The 20,336-nt window shown below is 41.7% G+C and overlaps 1 protein-coding gene across 5 annotated transcripts in view; it reads right to left on the reverse strand.

Annotated features, from left to right (window-relative positions):
• The window catches only part of PHIP (pleckstrin homology domain interacting protein), a 61,319-nt gene extending 41,747 nt beyond the window's left edge, over positions 1–19,572 (reverse strand). For all 5 annotated transcript variants that reach the window (XM_035109557.2, XM_035109559.2, XM_060272556.1 and 2 more), the window contains exons 1-8: positions 19,131–19,572; positions 18,964–19,022; positions 18,822–18,851; positions 18,559–18,618; positions 3,379–3,529; positions 3,194–3,292; positions 2,288–2,448; positions 29–250 (exon numbers count right to left, since the gene is read on the reverse strand). In XM_035109557.2, the coding sequence (XP_034965448.2) occupies positions 29–250; positions 2,288–2,448; positions 3,194–3,292; positions 3,379–3,529; positions 18,559–18,618; positions 18,822–18,851; positions 18,964–19,022; positions 19,131–19,197 (849 nt within the window). In that variant the 5' untranslated portion in view covers positions 19,198–19,572. The remainder of the gene's footprint in view (positions 1–28; positions 251–2,287; positions 2,449–3,193; positions 3,293–3,378; positions 3,530–18,558; positions 18,619–18,821; positions 18,852–18,963; positions 19,023–19,130) is intronic.
• Positions 19,573–20,336: the final 764 nt, after the last annotated feature.

Raw genomic sequence — 20,336 nt, forward strand, 5'->3', positions numbered from 1 at the left:
CATGCCATAGAAGGAAGCAAACTGTTACCTGTAGTGATGTTATGGATGCACTGTGGCCTTGCAAAACAGCCAAAGGGGCGCATGTTCGGAGACACCACACTCTGATCATTTTGTCACAGCTCCCTGCAGCAATCATGGTATTCTCATAATTAACAGCCATGTCTGATATTTCTGCTGCATGTCCTCTTAAAGTAGCAAGCAACCTTCCATCATCTGTCGCCCAGATTTTCACAAGACAATCATCAGAACCCTTAAAACAGATTAACCACAATTACTGCCCAATTGAAGTTCATGTAAGAGCTCAGCTAGTTTAGGAGACTCTAATACAGATTTCATATGGATCCTGATACGGACCCTAATATACACACATTTGGATCCAAGCAACCCCTTCTGCAATGAAGTTTGCTTCTGATTCCTATTCAGTCATTGTACCGAATGTGAATCTCTCCTCCCTGCCCTGCCCAATAGCATCACACACCTTCCTTCTGCAGCAGAAATAGACATATATGTTTCAACCACTGCAAAAGTTACACGTTAAAAATTAAGAAAGAGCAAAACATTAATGATATGATAGTAAAGCTACAAAACTAACGCAATTAAATCGAATTCCAAACACTGCATTAAATGCCAGCATTTCTGTTAAAATAAGCCTTTAGTAACTATTTACTGAACTATGTTAAGAAAGATTTTCTATCCCTAGTATCATTTACAAGTTCTCAGTGTATGAGTGCTGGCATAGGTTAATTCATGGAGAAGAAAATAAACCAAAATCCTTTTCGTCTGATTGCCTACTTTTAATTATCACTTTCGCTGAGATCTAAGCATTACAACATTAAGTCTGACAGCAAATTCTCTTAATAAGGGAATGTATGAAAGGAAGTTCAGTGATACCTATATTGAGAGGGGAGAGTAGACTACATCTTTCCCAGTGACCCCATACATAAACAACTTCCAACTTTTTCACCAGAACAGAAAAAGCAAACAGGAAGCAACTTCAACTGCCACCACAACCATCACCAATTATCATGATCACCAGAACAAAAGGGCTCAAGCCCATCTAAGCCTTCCTCCAAACCTCCAAACATTGGGGGGAGGAATAGAGAGAGAAATACAAAGCACATATAGCCATGACTGTGTCTGGGGGCAGGGGGAGTTGAACCCATAAAGTTACTAATACAAATATTGCCACCACTAGACTTTTAACCTTTTCCAGATATCTTGCATTTAATGTTGCCATGCAGGTAGGAAATGCTGCAATCTTAGGATTGTGAAGTTGCTATATTAGACCTAGAAGTGGTATCAATGTTCCAATGTTTTATCCAAACCTCTGCATGGCACCTACAACAAGAGCTGCATTAAGAGTCCCCTACCCATCCCAATTGTGTTTTTCAATCAAGTTGTTGGGACCCTGCACCCTCTGCTGGTTCATATAATAAGGCACTGTACAGTTACAAGCAATTCAGTTAAGGCCTGCGGGGCAAAGAGTGGAAGACAAAGGGGCAGGAGACAGTATTAGCTGCTTCTGTGGGGAGCGGGGAAGACACAGGGCTGTCAACTGGGAGTGAAAGGAGAAATGGCAGAAATCAATGCTCTAGTTGCATCTACAGCCAGGATAGCTGAAGCCCTTCCAGGAGACAATCTGATTGCTCCTGATGAACAAGTAAAACGGGTGAAGAGGTCAGCAGAAATTTCACTGCAGCCATTGCTCAGACAGCCCACTTGTTTAGTTTTGACCACTAAGATATGCTTTACAGAAGAGGTAGCCTTAGGCGCTTCCCTTCCCAAGAGTTGAGCAGCAGGAATGCAAGGAGCAAGTCTGAGGAGAAGGGCATAGGAATAGAATGATCTCTCTCTTCTTTTTTACATAAAAAATGATAGACAGCAGCAACAGCGGAGAAGAGGCAAAGACAAAAATGGCAGGAAAAATAGAATAATACAAGGGGGAAAGCACATTTCTCTGAGCTTGAGAAATAAACACAATGGAAGAAAGGAAACTGGATTGTTCTGAGTCAAGAAATGAAATGAAGACTCAGCTGATGGGGAAAACTTCAGCAAAGCTATGATACATGGTTTTCTGCCTTCCAAGCAGCAGGAGGGTACATAACTTACTTGGATACCTACTACATCCAACTGAAATGGGAATTATTCCATGTTATCCTCCAGTCACTCCCAATCAACCTTTAATCTTTCCTATCCAGAATAACGGAAGGTACACAAGTGGAGAAATCCTTAAAGATATATTTAAACATTTTCATGACTATGCACATTTTCATGAATTTGCACTTACAGTGAATATCCGTCTGCCTGTTCGGTCAAACGTTACACAATAAACCGAAGACAAATGTCCTAGGATTCGCTTGTGCATTTTCATATGTTGATATACAGCAGTTGGAACAAGTTGTTCAAGTCTGTATTTTCCATTTAGTTTTCTTGAAAAGAGTGTTTCAGCTATTTAAAAAAAAGCATTTTGTATGTCAGTCAGGTGGCTATCCAGAAAGAGGCAAATACCATACCTAAAGCAATACAAAAATTGTTCCTTTTTAGATAGTACAAAGTTGACCACCAGTGATCCCCCAATTCTTTCACTGTTACTATTCAATAGGAAGACAACAAATGTGGAAAGAAACAGATTATGACTTCCTCTTGGCCATTCTCTATACTAACTTGCAAACATGTAATCTTCTCCAAGCTCCCAAGTACCTTCTTGCACTGAAACTACTAACTACAAGAAATGGGAGCAATTTGGACTTGCTACCTAGACTGATGGGCAAAAAAACAAGAGTGTAAAGAGACAGCATGCATGCAGAAATAATCAGAAAATGATCATAACTTATCTAATATGGAATGTAATATTCCTAATGCTGTAGACACAGGATTAGATGTTCCATGAGATGTACACTATAATCAAATGTCTGGCAGGTTTCACAGTCAGTGCTGAAGTCTCCCAGACACTGGGATGTGGGTGGTGGTTACAAACACATGCAAAGGCACCTAATCAGCTCTTTGAATACGTAGATACCTTCCTAAAGCCTGAAATCAGATGTAATACCAGGATTTATGAGCACTAGGACTAACATACAGAAGAATTCTAAGTGGTAGAAGTAACACACACCACAGCAACAAATGTCCACCTTACTGACATAAATCCAACTGCTGCACTAACTATGCTGCACTTATTTAGTAAGACTCTTACCTATACTAGGTGGACTGCCATAGTTTACTGGTGACTCTGGAGGTCTTCCACAGTGCAATGCAGCAAGAGCAGATCCCTTCCACACGACATGCTTGCAGCCTATTTGATTATATAAAATAAAACATAAACATAGAAACATAACAAAATAAGTGTTCAAGTCATTTGGGGGGGTGGGGGAAACATACTTTTACTTGTGCGAAGCAAAGACTGTCTTCCAGCTCCTAATAATGTTTGGATTCCTGGAACGCTCTGAGGAATTTCTTGCTCTAGAAGTGGTCCTAGTCGATGGCATATCTGAAGCAGGTGATCAGGTGCCAAATGTCTATAGTATTTTACCTGTTAAGAAGCGAGGAGTTAAATATCCAATATTCTTCTGTTAATTTAGAAAACTATTAAGGGGGGTGTGGTGTTTTGAAAAGGGGACAGTATTTGACACCTGAAATGCTTCTGTGATTTCTAGTAGTATACACAGCAGTGAAAGTAGTATTTAAAAAAGGACTCAAATGCACACAAATAAAATCTAGACTGATTTTTTCCTAACCTGATGTTTAAAATATTAATGAATTTGAAAACAAAATTATTTGAATCACTACAGAAATAGTATTGAATATGCAGTATCATAATGAGTTGATTTGAAAACAAGCATTAACACTTTAATGTTAAAGTTTTGATAGTTAAAACACTTCACATACATAGGCCTGATGCATTTAATATGAATGAGTGTGCTAGTGCACACTGAAGTTCCCTTGACCACCTCCCTTACTCTGGCTGCCTCACAGTCTGGTTTGTAATGCTGTCTGAACCCAGGCTTGTGGTCTGTTTCTCTACAAACTAGGAGGAGTTACCAAAGTCAGTTCTACCAAACCAGGGATTGTGGTATGTTTCTCGTCAAATCTTAAGCCATGGGTTTGTTGATAACTTATAGATCATGACTTATTAGGGAGAAACAAAACAAGATCCTTGGGTCTGGACATAATGGAAAGCCAAGGCTTCCTGGATTGTTTACTGCACCAGAAGAGAAGCAAAGCAGGAGTGATCGCACAGTGTGCACTAGCACAGTTTATTTATAGTATACCACAATAAGCCAGAAACCCTGGCTTACCATTATATGCAAATGCAGCCAAATTTGGATCTGCAAAGACAGAACTGTGTATTCTTTATATCTCAGCAGGGAAACTTTTTCGCACCGTATTTTCCCTCTCAGTATGAACTCCATCATGCAATTCATGCACTTCTTGTTCAAACACTCAAACAATATCAGTTGTGATGATACTCTTTTTAACAACGGGTTTTCCCAGATGACTAGTTTATTATATATTAAAAGAATATTTTTTTCTAATTTGTGTGCACATCTGCAAGTATTTTCTCTCAATAGCACTTAAGTTACAAGGTTATTATATTCAGAATTCAGGAAAATGCAGTACTCTTCCCCAGATAAAAATGTTCATTATTATTTTAATTGCCACATGAAAATGTCATTATCCAAGTTCATCAATCTACAGGAGACAATTTATGATGTAATCAAGTGACAAGCAACCCAGCTTTCTCCCTTTTCACTGAAGTAGTTGACAAAATATTTTTTAAAAAAAAAACTTTTTTGTTTTTAAAGGGTCCTCCCACCCCTACCTTGCCTTTATAGATAGGTGTGGTGGTGTTTTTCTCACTGCACTTTTTGTCTATTGCTGCAGAATGACACATCTATTTTTTTATAAAAGAAAAAGGTGGCACACCTTCCCCTTTCATACTTATTTAGTGCACAGGAGAATATTTTGCTGTACTCACCAAAGTGAATGGATAAAAACCAATTGGGGCATGGTTTGAATTAACACAAACTGCTAGATTTAAAGGACATCACTAACTTTTTAGTAAGAACTTAAATTTACAACATGTTCTGGCCACACTTTGCATAACAATAAATCAAAACCAAAGTTCTAGAAGTGAAAAATTATTTCTATTTGCTTTTATCACTACCAGTTATAGCTTCTAGAGAAAATTTAAAAGGTTTCTCCCTTTTTCTTTTAATGCGATTTTTCTATCATTATGATTGTATATAAATGCCTTTATGATTGTCAATGAGGCCTATCAGTCAATATGCAAGCAAAATTTTAGAAGCACGAAAGTAAGGCCCCGAATTAGGAAGAACAAAAATGTATTTTTAATGTATTCCTCTAGAGGCTTACTTTTATATTAACAAGCAAGAAAAAGGACACTAGTAACTAATATTATTATAATTATTATATTTATATTCCGCTTTTCACCCAGAGACTTAAGCGACCCACACAAATTAAAATACTGATAAAATAAGAAACATTAAAAACATATTTAAGATAATCATTAAAAAGTAAGTAAATGCAAATTGAAATAAACCAATATATAAAAAGTAGTTACTGTTCTTAAAATGGCATGTCAGATGTTAGATTTTTCCAATACCATATCTTTTAAAATGAAATGTGGAAAACAGTGACCAAAATAAGGGGTTAAAGCATCACCCCTGTAAGGAAGAGCTACAGTGTTTTAGTTTCGGAGGATTAAGAAGTGAGGTGTGACAGCTGCATAAACTTATGCAGTGTAGAAAAAGCTGATAGAGAAATGATTTTGTCCTCTCTATGGGTTCCAGAGCCTGAAAGGAAAAATGCTTGATCTCAGGGCCACCCAACAGAACATATTGGAAGTACATTCAGAACAGGCAAAAAAAAAACAAAAAAACTTTTACATAAAACACATGATGGGACTATGAAATTCACTGCTCCAAGATAATTGGCATGGCTTCTAAAAGGTTTATTATCTCTCTAATAGGAAAACCATACCTACAGCAATGGAGACAAACTGGAGACACTGAGGGGAAAAAGGTGAAGATGTAGCATGCTTGCAGAAGGTACAAGACCTCACAAGAACAGAATGAGGACTCAGCACACTCAGTATACACCAGAAACTATGGGGCGGGGCAATATGTTGGGGGAACAAAATTGGCCTCTATGAGCACTTTACAGCTTAGCATTCTGGAGAAAGTCATAGAGAGTCATGAGGAACTCAACAGCAGCACTCTTATTACAGGTTGAGGAAACACAAAAACTTGTTTTCTTTTTTTAAAAAACTTGGTCAAGGATCTGATGAACAAGAACTTGAGCAGCCTCATTACAGTTCCTCCTCAATAGGTGATAGTTTGCTTCAGCTTTCAGAACTGCAATCTCTGAAACCGAGGAGGTTAATTAAAGATGAGTGAAACATTAGGGTTAGAAGCAGCCTTCTCCTGCCTCCCCCCAACCCTGATAGTGAGTGCTTCTGAACTTGTAGGATCCACTGAGAAATCCTGGCTAAAAGCTGCTGCCCTGCTCTGAAGACCCTCCAGCATATGCAGCAAATACTCCAGGCCCAAAGAGGTCAAGTTAGAGATGCCAAGACCCAGGTTGGGGGGGGGGAGAGAGAGAGATACAGAGAAGGGAAGAATTATTTCCCCTCAAAAATGTTTCCAGTGGAAATGTGAGGAGAGCACTGTGGGTGAGTGTCCTATGAAATTTGCTTTTCTTTTAGAATGAGTGGAATGCTTTCAAAGGTGGTCCCTTCCACCTCTTCCCTCAAAATGACTGTGACAGACACCTGGCTACAAACTAAGAAACAAGTAACTTACTGCCCTGGCCTGCTGGATGATTTTTTAAAAAGGTCAGGAAAAAGGTGGAACAGGAACTATGGGTTCCAGAGCCTGAAAGGGAAAATCTGGAAGTCTGAGTAAGAACTGAGCACCAACCACAGAAGTAGACTAAAATTTGGGATATTTGCATTCACCATTTTAAATTTCATTAAAAATATATTAAATGGTGCAATTTTATATTCTAAGTTATGATACATTTTATTTTGTTAAAGCAGAGAAGTTTTGTTTTATAAGAAAATACTGCATAACCTTCCACTTCTCCTAAGGTTTCCCCTGCCCCTTTAAAAAACTGGGGGGGGGGACTTTGCTTAATCAGCAAAGAAACAGAGTTCTTCCAGGTCCCAGCTGTGCTGGAGTTCTCTGTAGGGTTGTTGTTCTTCCAAAGCATCCCTGGGGTCCTTGTCAGGCGAGATCCTTAGAGGAGGCCACATAAGCTGTTTGTGTGCCCCTCAGTCTCATCTGAAAGACCTGATAGACTATCCTCTTGAGATCTGACATTGTTGGGAAGGAAAGTCTGCTCTTAATCTGAAGGAGAAAGGTCTGAAAAGTCCAGCAAACAGTAGTAACCATGGCAGTCTTGGAAAGAACGTAGTCCATCTTGTCCCATCTTATATTTGTGATGGTCCTTGTTATCAGCAAGATAGTATGAAAGGAAATATTCATCCCACCTTAAAAGAAATGCATTCTCCAACAACCCATGGTTGCTCAGCAACAGATTTAGAGGTACTCGTTGTTAGCAGAGATAGAGATCCCCAGAAATGGAACAGGTATTGGACCACAGTGCAATCAGCATCCCATCTGACCAAGAAGCCTGTGAGATCCCCATCCTCTCCCAGAGATCAACTGCTGTAGGAATGATGCCACTGTGTACGCCCCACTGCTATGTTAAAGTTCAGAGGCAAGAGCACTTGATTCAATACTTCTCTAATTACTTATTCTGGGAATGATTGCTATGCTGTGAAGAGATATTTCCAAGGGGAATCTTGCAGGCCAAAATGTGTGGAAGACGTGGACATTTCAAGGGCCTTGTACCACAAAGAAGAAATGAGGAGTTTCATACAACCTACTCCCCAAGCTTGATGAGAATCATGTGATGACCGCTGCCACGGAAATCTGTGGAGTAAACAGGACTCGCAGAGTGCCTTGCCAAGAGCACTCACCAGATGGAAAACTGAGCCCAGTCAAATAGCTTTTTCAAAGACATAAAAGGGGCCTCATGGTGGCCAAATCATGTCCAGAAAGAAGCACCAAAACAGGTGAACAGGAAGGAAGTCTCAGCTGTTGTGTCAGTTCGCAAGCCAGCAGCCTCTGGATCCAGTTAGCCAGCCAGCTGGATCCATCCTCCTCCACAGACCCATAGACATGGATGGTAATTTGAGCTGTGCAGAAGGACAATGTGCATGACTGAACATCATCTGATTAATCTATTCATCATGAATTCTGTCCATGCTCTCAATCTCAAAGGGCAACAGAGGCAAAGCCTGTTGCTGTGACTGAGGCCATTGCCATGAGAATCAGGCATAATCACTTAGCAGAAGGGAACCATGTTCCAACTAGTGAGAGAAAGGCTGTATCCAATGCCACCATCCTGAACTTCAGAGGTTGCATTAGACATCCCAAAATACTTCAAATAAAAACTGTAGAGTTAAAAAGTACTTGCTACCAATTCAACTGCTTCCCTGCAGGGAAGAATTTTGATCCTTTCTTTAGCTGTGAAAGGGTGGGAAAAAATTCTTTGGGGCTGGAGGGAAGAACTCAATCATGTGCCCCATGAAAATTATAATCAGTACCCATTTGCCAGTTACCAGGGGAACTGAAGGAATCGGGGTAAAAATACTGGACCATTAGAGTGAACTAAATTATGGCGAGTCTGGAGCTGCAACACCAGATGATTACTAATATATCTGTTAGTCATGGGTTAAGGTAGCATACTTTTTTGGAGAGGGGTGATATTCACCCATAGTGTCAACATGGAACTTTTAAAAAGCAGCAGTTGAAAGAATCACAGCATCAGTAGCAAAGCTCAGGGACAAGACATTTTCCATCACCGTCCCCCCAGAACCTTCATCAGGCCCTCGTCATCAGAAAACGCCAGGAGTTGCTGATTGTCCAGCTGCCCATGTGAAAAGATGCTCTATTCTCTTGGGGACTGAAACATCTGGTACTCCCTGGCCCTGATTTATAGGTAACAAACAAGGGAGGGGTCTACTATCCTCTATGGCTTCCATGGAACCTTCAGAGAACAGCAGTTGAAACAGACACAGAAGTGGCAACATCTAAGGCCTAGGAAGAGAATATGTGCCATCACTGTTCCCCCTCTTCCTTTTTAAATAAAAGTCCATCCTTCCTCTTTAAACAATCTTATTAATTTGTTAATATATATCAGTTTTCATCTACTTTCAGATACCTTAGCAGGTTCCCAAAGTGTGTGACAATTCAAGCATAAAAACATCTAGACCAGGCATAGGCAACCTTCGGCCCTCCAGATATTTTGGCCTACAATTCCCATGATCCCTAGCTAACAGGACCAGTGATCAGGGATAATGGGAAGTGTAGTCCAAAACACCTGGAGGGCCGAATGTTGCCTAGACAAAGCAAGGGCCACAAATGCATAGGTCCTTCATGGGTGGAGGTTTGAAAGTATTATTTCCTTGTCAATAAAAGTAAAAATATTGTTTACTGTACTATGGGGGAGATGCACACATAACCATAAAAATAAACCTAACTGATATCAATTAGTTTACATTAGAAAAGTATAACCACAATTGGAACTATCATAGAATGATCATTTGGAGGGATGAAATTCATTCTCCTTCTAAGCACTTTAATTCATTCTTGAAAATGTGGTACTGTATTACAAGTGTGCAAATAACAGCAGCATCTAAATATCCCCATACAATCGCCTCAAGCACTTTCGTGCATGCACCAGGATTTCTGCAACTGATGCTTCTGATTACAGCTCCTGGTTCTCCAACATTTGGAAGTAGCTGCTCAGCAAACATGAACTGGTGGGGGCGGGGGAACTTCCTGCAGAGTTATTAACAACTTTCAATTCATAGACACTTTTGTTGCAAGTATTGAATTTGCAACAATGAATGTGAACCAGTTTAACAAAGTACTTAAATTACGTAGATGTTTTTTAAATGTAGCTTTACTCCCTAGAATTTGTAAATTAAAGTAATAGCAACAAACAATTAAAGCAAGCAAACAAGAAAACCATGAGTAAATGAAAACATGACTCTGGTGTATGCATAGTTTGAAGCAACAAACCATAGATTAACAAAAGTTTAGGATTTAGGCATAATGACAAGTTGAACGTAATCAAAAATGGAAGCAAAAGCTTCCTTAAAGCCATGCCAGAGGAGGGGGAGCACACAAGTTCAAGGCTCAGTGTGGCTCATTCCTATGATAACCAAGCACAGCCACTAAAAGCATTAAAACCAAAAAGTGAGAAGATGCTTCCAAACAGATGAAATCAGAAAAAGGTTTAGGGGGAAACAAAAACTAACAAACTCAGTATGATTTTAATGTAAACAGAGACACAAAGCTAGAATGAAAAGTTAAAATATGGTGGTTGTCACTAGTTTTAGATGACAGTATAAGGGATTACACAAATTTGTGGTTAATAGCTCTAGGGATTATAATTGTGTTAAAACGGATACCCCACTTTAGAGGCAGCAACAAATAGGAGAGGCTCCAAACCATGCAGCTGGTCACTACTTTAAATAGAATGCAAGACAATAGACTCTGGTCTGGACTGGTCCAGAAATATGACTAGGTTTATAATACTTATTGGAAAGTAGAGACAAAGTGAGGGATCCCAACATGGGCTTAGGAACTTTCACAGCTATAATAATCAACATGAGAGGAGCTGTAAATGCTTGATAAACAAGACCTGGAAGAACAGGACAACTCGAGAGCTTCTGTATGTGGTGTGATGTAGTGTGGGTATGCAAGTAAATGTGCCCAGCAGTGTAATACGCAGAGCTTACACAATAGAAAAGTTGAAAGGACAGCTGTGGTAAGTGTTAATAAAAGCATTTATTACATTATTTCATATTCTATTTTCTGGTCTACTGCTATTCAAGACAGGCCACAACTTTTTTTAAAAAATGAACAATTCAATCCATTTAAAAACACAATAGATAGTAGGAAAATAAACTATGCAATAGCACATGCAATTTTCAAAAACTTTCTGCTGCTTGTTATTACCAATCTCATCCTCAGTTGCTACCACTGAGACTTAGCCTCGAAGCTACCAGCCCAGCCTCACTCTAAAAGAAGAAAATGTTACCAACTTCCTTATTCTCCCACGATCTCTCTTTTTTCTCAACAAGGAAATGCAATTGCTTTAGTATTTCATTGTAGAGGAAGTGCTCCAGCCCTTAAATCAGTTTAGGTGTCTTTTTCCTATCTTTTCCTGTTCTGTATATGCATTCTGAGAAATACTTGATACTCTCACTCAAAATCAAAGTGCAAATAAATTAATCTGGCTCCAATCCAGTATGCAGAATACATACAGCTAAAAAAGACTATGCCAGCCACGTCATAACAAGAATGCTACATGCTATAACTTTTTCTTCCCCTAAGCAATCATATAGCACAGACGGAAAAGCAACTATCATGAACTTCTAAACAAATATTTCTTTCCCAACACAACTCTACACCTATCAGAGTAAGGGTCATATATGAATCATCCTCAATGTTGTGATACCACAATTAGCAAGTGCATTTGCCACTTCCAAGAGTCTAATTTAATTCTTACTATACTTACAGATGGGACACAGGTGGCGCTGTGGGTTAAACCACAGAGCCTAGGGCTTGCCGATCAAAAGGTCGGCAGTTCGAATCCCCACGATGGGATAAGCTCCCGTTGCTCGGCCCCAGCTCCTGCAAACCTAGCAGTTTGAAAGCACGTCAAAGTGCAAGTACGTAAATAGGTACTGCTCCGGCGGGAAGGTAAACGGCATTTCTGTGGGCTGCTCTGGTTCACCAGAAGTGGCTTAGTCATGCTGGCCACATGCATGGCTCCCTCGGCCAATAAAGCAAGATGAGCGCTGCAACCCCAGAGTCGGTCACGACTGGACCTAATGGTCAGGGGTCCCTTTACCTTTACCTTATACTGTACTTACAGATATGTGCCAGAAAATTGTCCGCTGATATATTTTGCTGACAGAAAAAAAATCAATTTCTAAAAAGGCATTGCTTCATAAAATTAATTAACAACATAATGAATTGATATGATACATGTAAACTGAATGGTTTCTGATGTGTGATTACATTTTTCAGACAGCTTCTTTACATGTTCCAGCCACACATTCTATCAAAACATGGCTGGGGGGAGTAGTATTGAATCTGCCAGAGTGCCCCCACTTTCACATTTTTAGCAGAAAGTCAAAAAAGGCTTTACAAACAAGAATCTGTACTCACAATAAGGGTCCCTAGTCTACACAAACAGATCCCATCCTTGCCTTCCATTGAATGAATGACCAGTTGGCAACCAAGTTAGGGAAGCCTGGTTTGAAAGATGTAAATGTTTAGAAGAATTTGGCAGTGTCTAGATTTGCATTCTCAACTTGGGACATGTAGCTTTATCAGGTAGTTATTTAAATCATTGGCATTCCCAATATTGAATTTTTTCTCTAGTATCAGAGGTGGCAGGCCTCTGAATACCAGTTGCTGGGGAACACAAGTAGCAGGAGTGTTGCTGCAGGCTTCCCATAGGAATCTTGTTGGCTACTATGTAAACAGGGTCCTGGACTAGATGGGCCTTTGAGCCAGCAGGGCTTCTTATGTTCTTACACTTATCTAATTTTTCAGACAACTAAACATATCCTTCCAGTTTATGGAAGAACAGGAAAACTGCAGAAGTACTCAGAAACCCCAGTGAGAACTAGGAATCCAATACATTAAGTGGCACATTAAAAGCATGCTAGCAAGTACCAGTAATTCCCAAGTTCAGTAACATCTCACAGGCACAGGAGCTTCAATGAACAAGCAGAGTTCTCATACCAGTACGATTTCTAAAGCTCAATTCAAAAGAAGCAAACATTACTGATACTCATGAATTGCTGTGTCTTCCACTGAAATGACTGGAAAGCTTATTCCTACAGGAGGTATTTGTGAACATCAAAACACACATGCAGCTCTAGAATAAAAGTAGTTCAATTCTGCACATCCCTTTTTGAGCATCTAACAGGTCTGGATTTCTATTGCATAAACTTTACATAAATACCTTCTGAACTTCAGTTCTTGCAGACTCAATGTATCTCACAATGCTTCTGCTATGAAAATAGAAGCCATGTTTTATCAACACATACTGTAATACATATTTATGAAGCACCACAACTAAAAACAAATGCCAGCACACATTGCCACAATAAGTCAATGCTGCACAGTCACATCTGAATTGCAACCAGAGGATGAGGAACACACATATCACTACTCTGCTCCACACTCTGCAACATTATGAAAAAATTGATCGTGAATACTTAATGCAAGCAACAAGAAATACACAACAGGATCACTGAGTGGAAGACAAACTGGTGATGAGAAATGGTCACAGTGTTATCTTCTCCACTTTGCAGACATGACCAGCTACTAAAAACTCCAATTCTGCAACTGGAACAATGCACTTCTGTACCACAAACCATGCACACAACGTGAGGCATATGAAGATCTCACAGCAGTTCATAAAAAACAAACTACTGTCATAAAAATAAGTGAGTAAAAAAAAAGTTCCATAGACAAACCACCACAAGCCCCTGGAAGGCTTCAGAAAAAGAAGGAAGAACAGCATAAATTACCATGAGGGGACCAGGTACTCCACCAATAGATACAACCAACCCAAAAGGCATCTCCACTATCCCTTGTACAAGCAGCATCAAAGAACCTAAGTTTGGACTTTCAAAAAGGACTGCGGAAAGTGCAGGTGGAGAAGTGAAACTACTAATAGGAATCACCTTGAGAATGTGAACACACATTAGCATTCGAGAAGGAGGGGATACTTGGTTAAAGGCATCCAAAACACATGTTTTATCCTTAAAACATACATCTAATATGTTCACAACGGAACACAGAAGTGCAGCGATCAGTAACCCAGTGACTGAATTGAGTAGAGCGAAGATTCTAAAGAAATGACTAAGCAATCCCCAACAGCCACTTCTGGTATTACTGACCATATGCCCAATAAAACATGCAGTGTTGTTCATTCAGTAATTAACAGCAGGGGTCCAATAAAGGCAACACCTTTAGAAAACTAATGGAGAGACCTGGTCTGAATAGAAACATTGGATTCTTATCTTATTATACATGATATAATGGCCATACATGATATAATTGGCCATCTCTTCCCTTACTTTTTCCTGTAAGACCAACTGCAGTCGATAACAGTCGTCAACAGATTTACCAAACCTATCAGCCAATCACCCATTCCCACCACCCTTCTGAGTAATACGCCTCCCCACCCTCTCACTATATATAAAGGTCTGGTGACTTCTGTTTCATTGTATCGGAACATGCACACAAAAGCTCATACCAAGAACAAACTTAGTTGGTTTCTGTGTGTGTGTGTACAAGAAATTAACCAAAAGAGTATACAAGTGGACAACAGTGGAAAGATGAGGAAGAAAGGGACTAATGGTGTAAGGAGTCAATAGTACTGTGTTGGATCACTCGTTAAATCCAAACATATTGACCAGCATAGCTCCCTCCAGTGTCTTCAAGATTTGTCTCCAGACACACATGAACCTGAGACCTTAAGCCACATGCTTTCCCCCAGAGCTGTGGTTTGAAGGTGCACAACATCACCCAAAACCTTAGGGGTCCAGGAATAAACTGAGGGTGTGAGAGGACAAGGAAGTGGCACTTCACAGTTCAGGTCTAATGGAGATTAAATAAGCATTACTGTGAATGGTGTCTGACACTGTTTAGGAAGTCTCCAATTGAGAAACAAGATTCTAATCTCAATGACTACTGAATTTATTCATTTGAGTTTACAACACTTACTTGCCAGGCTGCCTGACACAATTAAGAATAACCCCTGTGAGAGAAGGAAGGGGTTTTATCTGTTTTATTTTAAGGTTTGATTATTTATCTTCCTTCATGCAGTTAATATGACACAAATTAGTATGTAGTACAGTGATGCTTCGCAAGATGAAATTAATTCGTTCCGCGAATCATTTTGTATTGTGAAAATTTCGTCTTCGGTTTTCCAATTTAAACAAATCAAAGCAAAAAAAATGCAAAAAAATTCGTCTTGCAAAGCACAGCCATAGAAAAATTCATCTTGCAAGTCAACAAAAAGATCGCAAAACGCTTTCGTCTTGCGAGTTTTTCGTTGCGCAAGGCATTCGTCTTGCGAGGTACCACTGTATATGCAAACAGACAGGTTAGCAAGAATTCATGTGATTAGTAAGGTGTGTATCAGATTTATAAGGAAAGGCTAACTTCATCCTTGCTTCTGTATCATTCAATTTAAAATAAATATAATATCATTATATTTTTTTAAAAAATCAATGTAATGTCTATCAGGAGCCAGATTAGATCCCAATACTGCATCAGCCACTGACTAACCCTTCACTTTAGTCTCACTATTTTTTCTTGAAAAACTGTGCCTCCTTCTTGTTCATTCTTTAACACACACACACTTTTACAATGTAGACATAATGTACTGTATTTTAATGTAGGTATCCACAAATTTCACTGCAGCAAAAATTAAACTGGGCTCAACTTCAAATCCAGAGTGAGCATGGGGCACATTTTACTTCAGCAAGCCTACCCAAACATATAATATAGTTATCTATGTGTGTTTAACAACTTCTTGTTTATTTTATCTGTTTTGCTGATAATTTTATTATATACATCACAGTTTTCTTATTATTAAGCAATGAAAAAATTGTCCTTAATAAGAAATAAATGGCATCAATTAAGAAGAATAGAATTTGGACATTCGTCCTTCATTTAATATTGTAGCACTCTAACCTATGGTTTCAGTCCTGGTCACTGGCTACGATTGGGAATTATCAAACTGGCTGTCTGCATTGGCACCAAGCCATCCCAACCAGTGTCTTCTCTATGGTGTTGCTAGGAAAACTGTTTCATTGCAACATGAATGATTGAGAACTTATGCAATTGGAAAAAACCAGATAGGTGTGTTACAGGTCCTTTTGTTTAACACTATTTTAATTCTGCTATTTCATGCTGGTAGAGCTGGGCACTGCTGGCTGAATATGTGATACCGTAACTGTTTTGCTTATAATAAGAGTCCAAGTACCAGGAATCTGCGTAGTTAGACTACAGAATTTGGCTGTTGACTTAGAATGCGATACATACAAGCAATTTCATTCAGCATTTTTATGTTCAACATGGATATAACTCTGGGAATGCAGAACAGTTAATTCATCAACACTACAGTATTTAAAACTAAGTTACATTGATCTAAAGCAGGGATGGAGAACCTGAACCCTCCATATACTGCTGGAGCACAACTCTCATTATCCCCAACCATGCTGGCTGCGACTGAGAAGAGTTGGAGTCCAAATTCTTAAAAGCACTTCAATTCTGTACTGAAAGAAGAGTTAAGTAACTGTAGGAGTATTGATTCCTCTTTAAGGAATGCACTCCTATGATTCCTCACCTCACCTCTTCTTTCATTGTCAAGTCAAAGCACTTCAGGAATTTGTTAAAAGTGAACTTTACAAACATGACCTCAAATCATGTTGTGCCGTTATAAAAGTTTGCTGTTGTACAGTACTGGTAACCAGGAGCCAAGAGAGATTTCTGGCTTTATAACTTGGGGGGGGGGAGAGCCAACAAATTAAAAAAATCCAAGACTTCACACAAAAATAAAGTAATTATACATAAACTTTACTTTCCAAAGACACTGCTGCCTTCCATGTGCCTTTGTGCCTCATTCAAATATTAACATCACTGGAAAACATAAGCACTCGAGAGCTATCTCCCCAGGGATATCACTCACATGCTGCAATGGATGTATAAAGAAGAACATTCCGACTGTAGTAGTTTAACATGCAGGTAAAGCCAAAGATTGACTTGAAAACAAGTCATTTATCTTTCACTAAACATTTCCAGCTTATTGATCTGAACTACTAGCATATTAAAAATATTCAGGCCCATGCCAAAACTGACATTGCATGAGAAACTGTTAGAATGTCAAAAATACTTTAAAAGCTTCTGTGAGCCAATAGTACCCACTCAGAAAAGAGGCAGACCACTGCAAATCTGCATATTTTACTGCTTTGGCCTTGTGTCCTTGTAATAAAGACTTCACTGGGCACTGGAAATTTTGGGTGTGATTATCATTCAGTCACTCCTGCTGAGAAACAAAGCAGAACTACCTGCCCTTGGATGTTGCAGCTAGCTGGGCCTATCCTGTGTGAGTCACTGTTCTGGTCCTGCTTGCTTTCTGTCAGGGAGGCATGGCCAGATCACTCACTCAAATAAACACACAGGATGAACAGTTCTTTAAGTGGATAATTCTTATTCCGATATACTATGAAAGTATGGTTTGGGGAGTGTACAAATGATGGCACAATTCTAATTTTAGCTCATAAAAAGTGTGTCCCAACTATTAGAAGTTTGAAAAATGTTGATTTAGACACAACTAGGAAAACCACTGAAAGCTAAATGATTAAATTTCTCACAGATTTCTCTGTCACACATTTTAAAAGCAGCTATGTGAAGGAGTGAAATTGCTAGAAAAGATGTTTAGCTCTCACCTCTGTACTGTTTTCCTGATCTACAACTCTTCACCCACCTGCTACTTGGCCTGAAAAGGGTGGGGAGTAAAATATATCCTGCAGGCATCTTAAATGCTACAGTACTTTGAACTTCCCCCCTAAAAAAACCAGATCTGAGTTCCTCTTCTAGTTTAGCCTGACTTTTTTAAAGCAAGCACTCCTTCAATCAAGTATAGAAAACAAAGCCCACCTAAAACTGACAAGCAGAATGAAATGCAGGACAGAAAAAAACAAATTCTGCAACAATATACCTGTATGAACACACAATAATTGTTCCATAAAACAGCACGCTAGTCCACAAAGTTGTCACTGCCTAACAGATCTCTATTTAAAATTATTGTTCTGTTCTGAAATTCCACATTACCAGAACTCAAACACAAAGAGCAGATTACGGTATGATTACTGACTGAGACTACAACCAGAAAGCAGCTTTTATTAATTATGTTCCAAGCAAAAGATAAAAGCTTAAGGAAGTTGTAGGGCTTCCCTGAATAAAGCCTGCTTACAGTTGCTCAATATCTGCTCAGCCCCATTGTGTATGTGAAGCAAGACTGCATGGAATAGAGCGCCCCCATCTCCTACAGGCCTGCCTGTCTCTCGCAAGCAGTTCCTGCTCGCTCCTCCCCTCCCTGTTCTCTCGCTTTCCCCGCACAACATCCATGACGTACCTTTATTTCTAGCATAGTGACTCTAGGGCTCTCGCATTAGTAGGATTATTATTATTTACCCTAACTCGGGGACCCCAGATTTCTGACTTCGGAGGCACCATCTGCTTTCCTATAAACAACACACACCGCCACGTCCAGGAAGCAGAAACCGGGAGCTGAAAAACTGGCCCTTATTTTTTTTTAAGTTGCTTTAAAAAAAATTGCGGGAAATTCAATTTTTAAAGGGCTGCTCACAAACTTTCCCTAGTACATCACATCGCAACCACGCCGACCGGCCGCTTCTCTTACTAGGCTCTCGTAGCTCCTGGGATGCTCCTTCCCCGTCCAGTCCGTGCGCTTAGGAAGCAACTGGGGGGAGAAAAAAAGACACACACACCCGGTCACCGAGGGCTACTAGCCGCCCCCCACCCCACCCCCCCACCCGACGCCCCAGCAGCGCCCGCCCGCCCGGGATGGCGGAGGAAAGGGGAGGGGAGGAGGGGAGGCCGTTGCAGCCGCCGGCGCTGAGGCGGATGGAGAGCGCCGGGCTGGAAGGCGCTCGCAGCGCTTACCTCCTTCTCGGCGACTTGTCGGATCAGGACCTGCGGGAGCAACAAAAGAGGAGCGGAAGAAGGGCCGTCAGAAGCCGGAGGAGGCGGCAGCAGCAGCAGCAGCCCACCCCGCAGGCCCAGACCCCGGCGCCAGCGCGCTTACCTGAGCCGCTTCCTCGCAGGGTCCGTTCTCCAGAAAGCGGGCGATGAGGAAATAGAGCTCTGGGAAGAAGGGGAAAAACGGGGGGGTTGAGAAAGGCAAACACGCACCGTGAGGGGGGGGGGAACACGGCCTTGGAGAAGGAGGCGGCAGCCCGGCCCCTCACTCACCCGATCGCAGCTCCGCCGTGTGCCTGCCGCTGTTGTTGCTCCCAACGCCGCCGCCGTCCCCGGACATGGCGAGCGAGAGGAGCCCGGCTGGCTGAGGCCGAGCTCCCCCGGCGGCGGGGCCCTGCGAGCCGAACACGACGGCGCTCGCCCAGGAGCTGTCACTGTTTGTTCGGCGGCAACAGCCGCAGCAGCAAGGCGCTCAGCTCCACCATTCAAGCCCCGGGCGGCAGTAGCAGCGGCTGTGGCGGCGGCAGCAGCAGCAGCAGCAGGAGGAGGAGGAAACAACAACTCGCAGCAAAACCCGCCGCCAACCCAAGAGCTGCTGCTACTGCCGCTGCTGCCGCTCTCGTCAGCCAGCCAGCCAGCTTCGGGCGCGAGCGAGCTGGCGGGCGGAGGAGAGAGCGTGATCCCTCCGCCGAGACAAAGAGTCCCAGCCCCCCTCCCCTCGGCGCGCGCGCGCACACACACACACACAAACACGCACGCCCCCCAACCCACTTCACTCCCTTTCCTTCAGGTCGCCTGCCCCCGGGGTTGGGTAGTGGTGGTGGTATTGCGCTCCCCGCCCTAGAGAGCCCTGCCTGTTTCCCCCCTCCTCCTCCTCCTCCCCACACAACAACGCGCTCGAGCTGGAGCTCGCTCCGGACTTGGGGGGGGGAGCCGAGCGAAGAAGATGTCGGAGCGAGCGGGCAGAGGCGGGGTGTGGAAGGGTGGGCGGGCAGCTTCGGCTGAAAGGCGCTTTCTCTGTAGAGAAGGGCTGGGAGGCCTCGGCGGCGGAGGGATACGACGCGCGCGGAGGCGGGAGGAGCGATTGGGAGGGGGGTTGTGCGAGAGAGAACGCGAGAGGCCCTTTGGCAGCGGTGGCGCTGGAAGTTGCTCAGTTTCAATGTAGCCGAACTGGGAACCGAATGAGGCAAAAAAAAAAAATGCCCCCAGGGACCGCAGGACCCACTGGGCGAGGCGGGCGTGAGAGGCTCCTCTCGGCCGTCGTCGTGCCAGGGCCTACTGGGGGAGGGGGTGAGCAGGTCGGGCCCGTAATCTCCAGGCTTTCTCTCTTCTTCCACATGCCTCCTTGTCGCCTTTAAATGCTACAGATTCCCATCTGCTTGTAAGTTGCAATGTCATGCGTGGTTTTGGTTTGTTTTCTTTCTCTTTCCTAAGTGTTACTCATTATGGGTGGGCGAGCTTGTGTATATGTATTTGTGT

The sequence above is a fragment of the Zootoca vivipara genome, chromosome 3 (genome assembly GCF_963506605.1).
Source record: "Zootoca vivipara chromosome 3, rZooViv1.1, whole genome shotgun sequence".
NCBI classification, from domain to species: domain Eukaryota; kingdom Metazoa; phylum Chordata; class Lepidosauria; order Squamata; family Lacertidae; genus Zootoca; species Zootoca vivipara.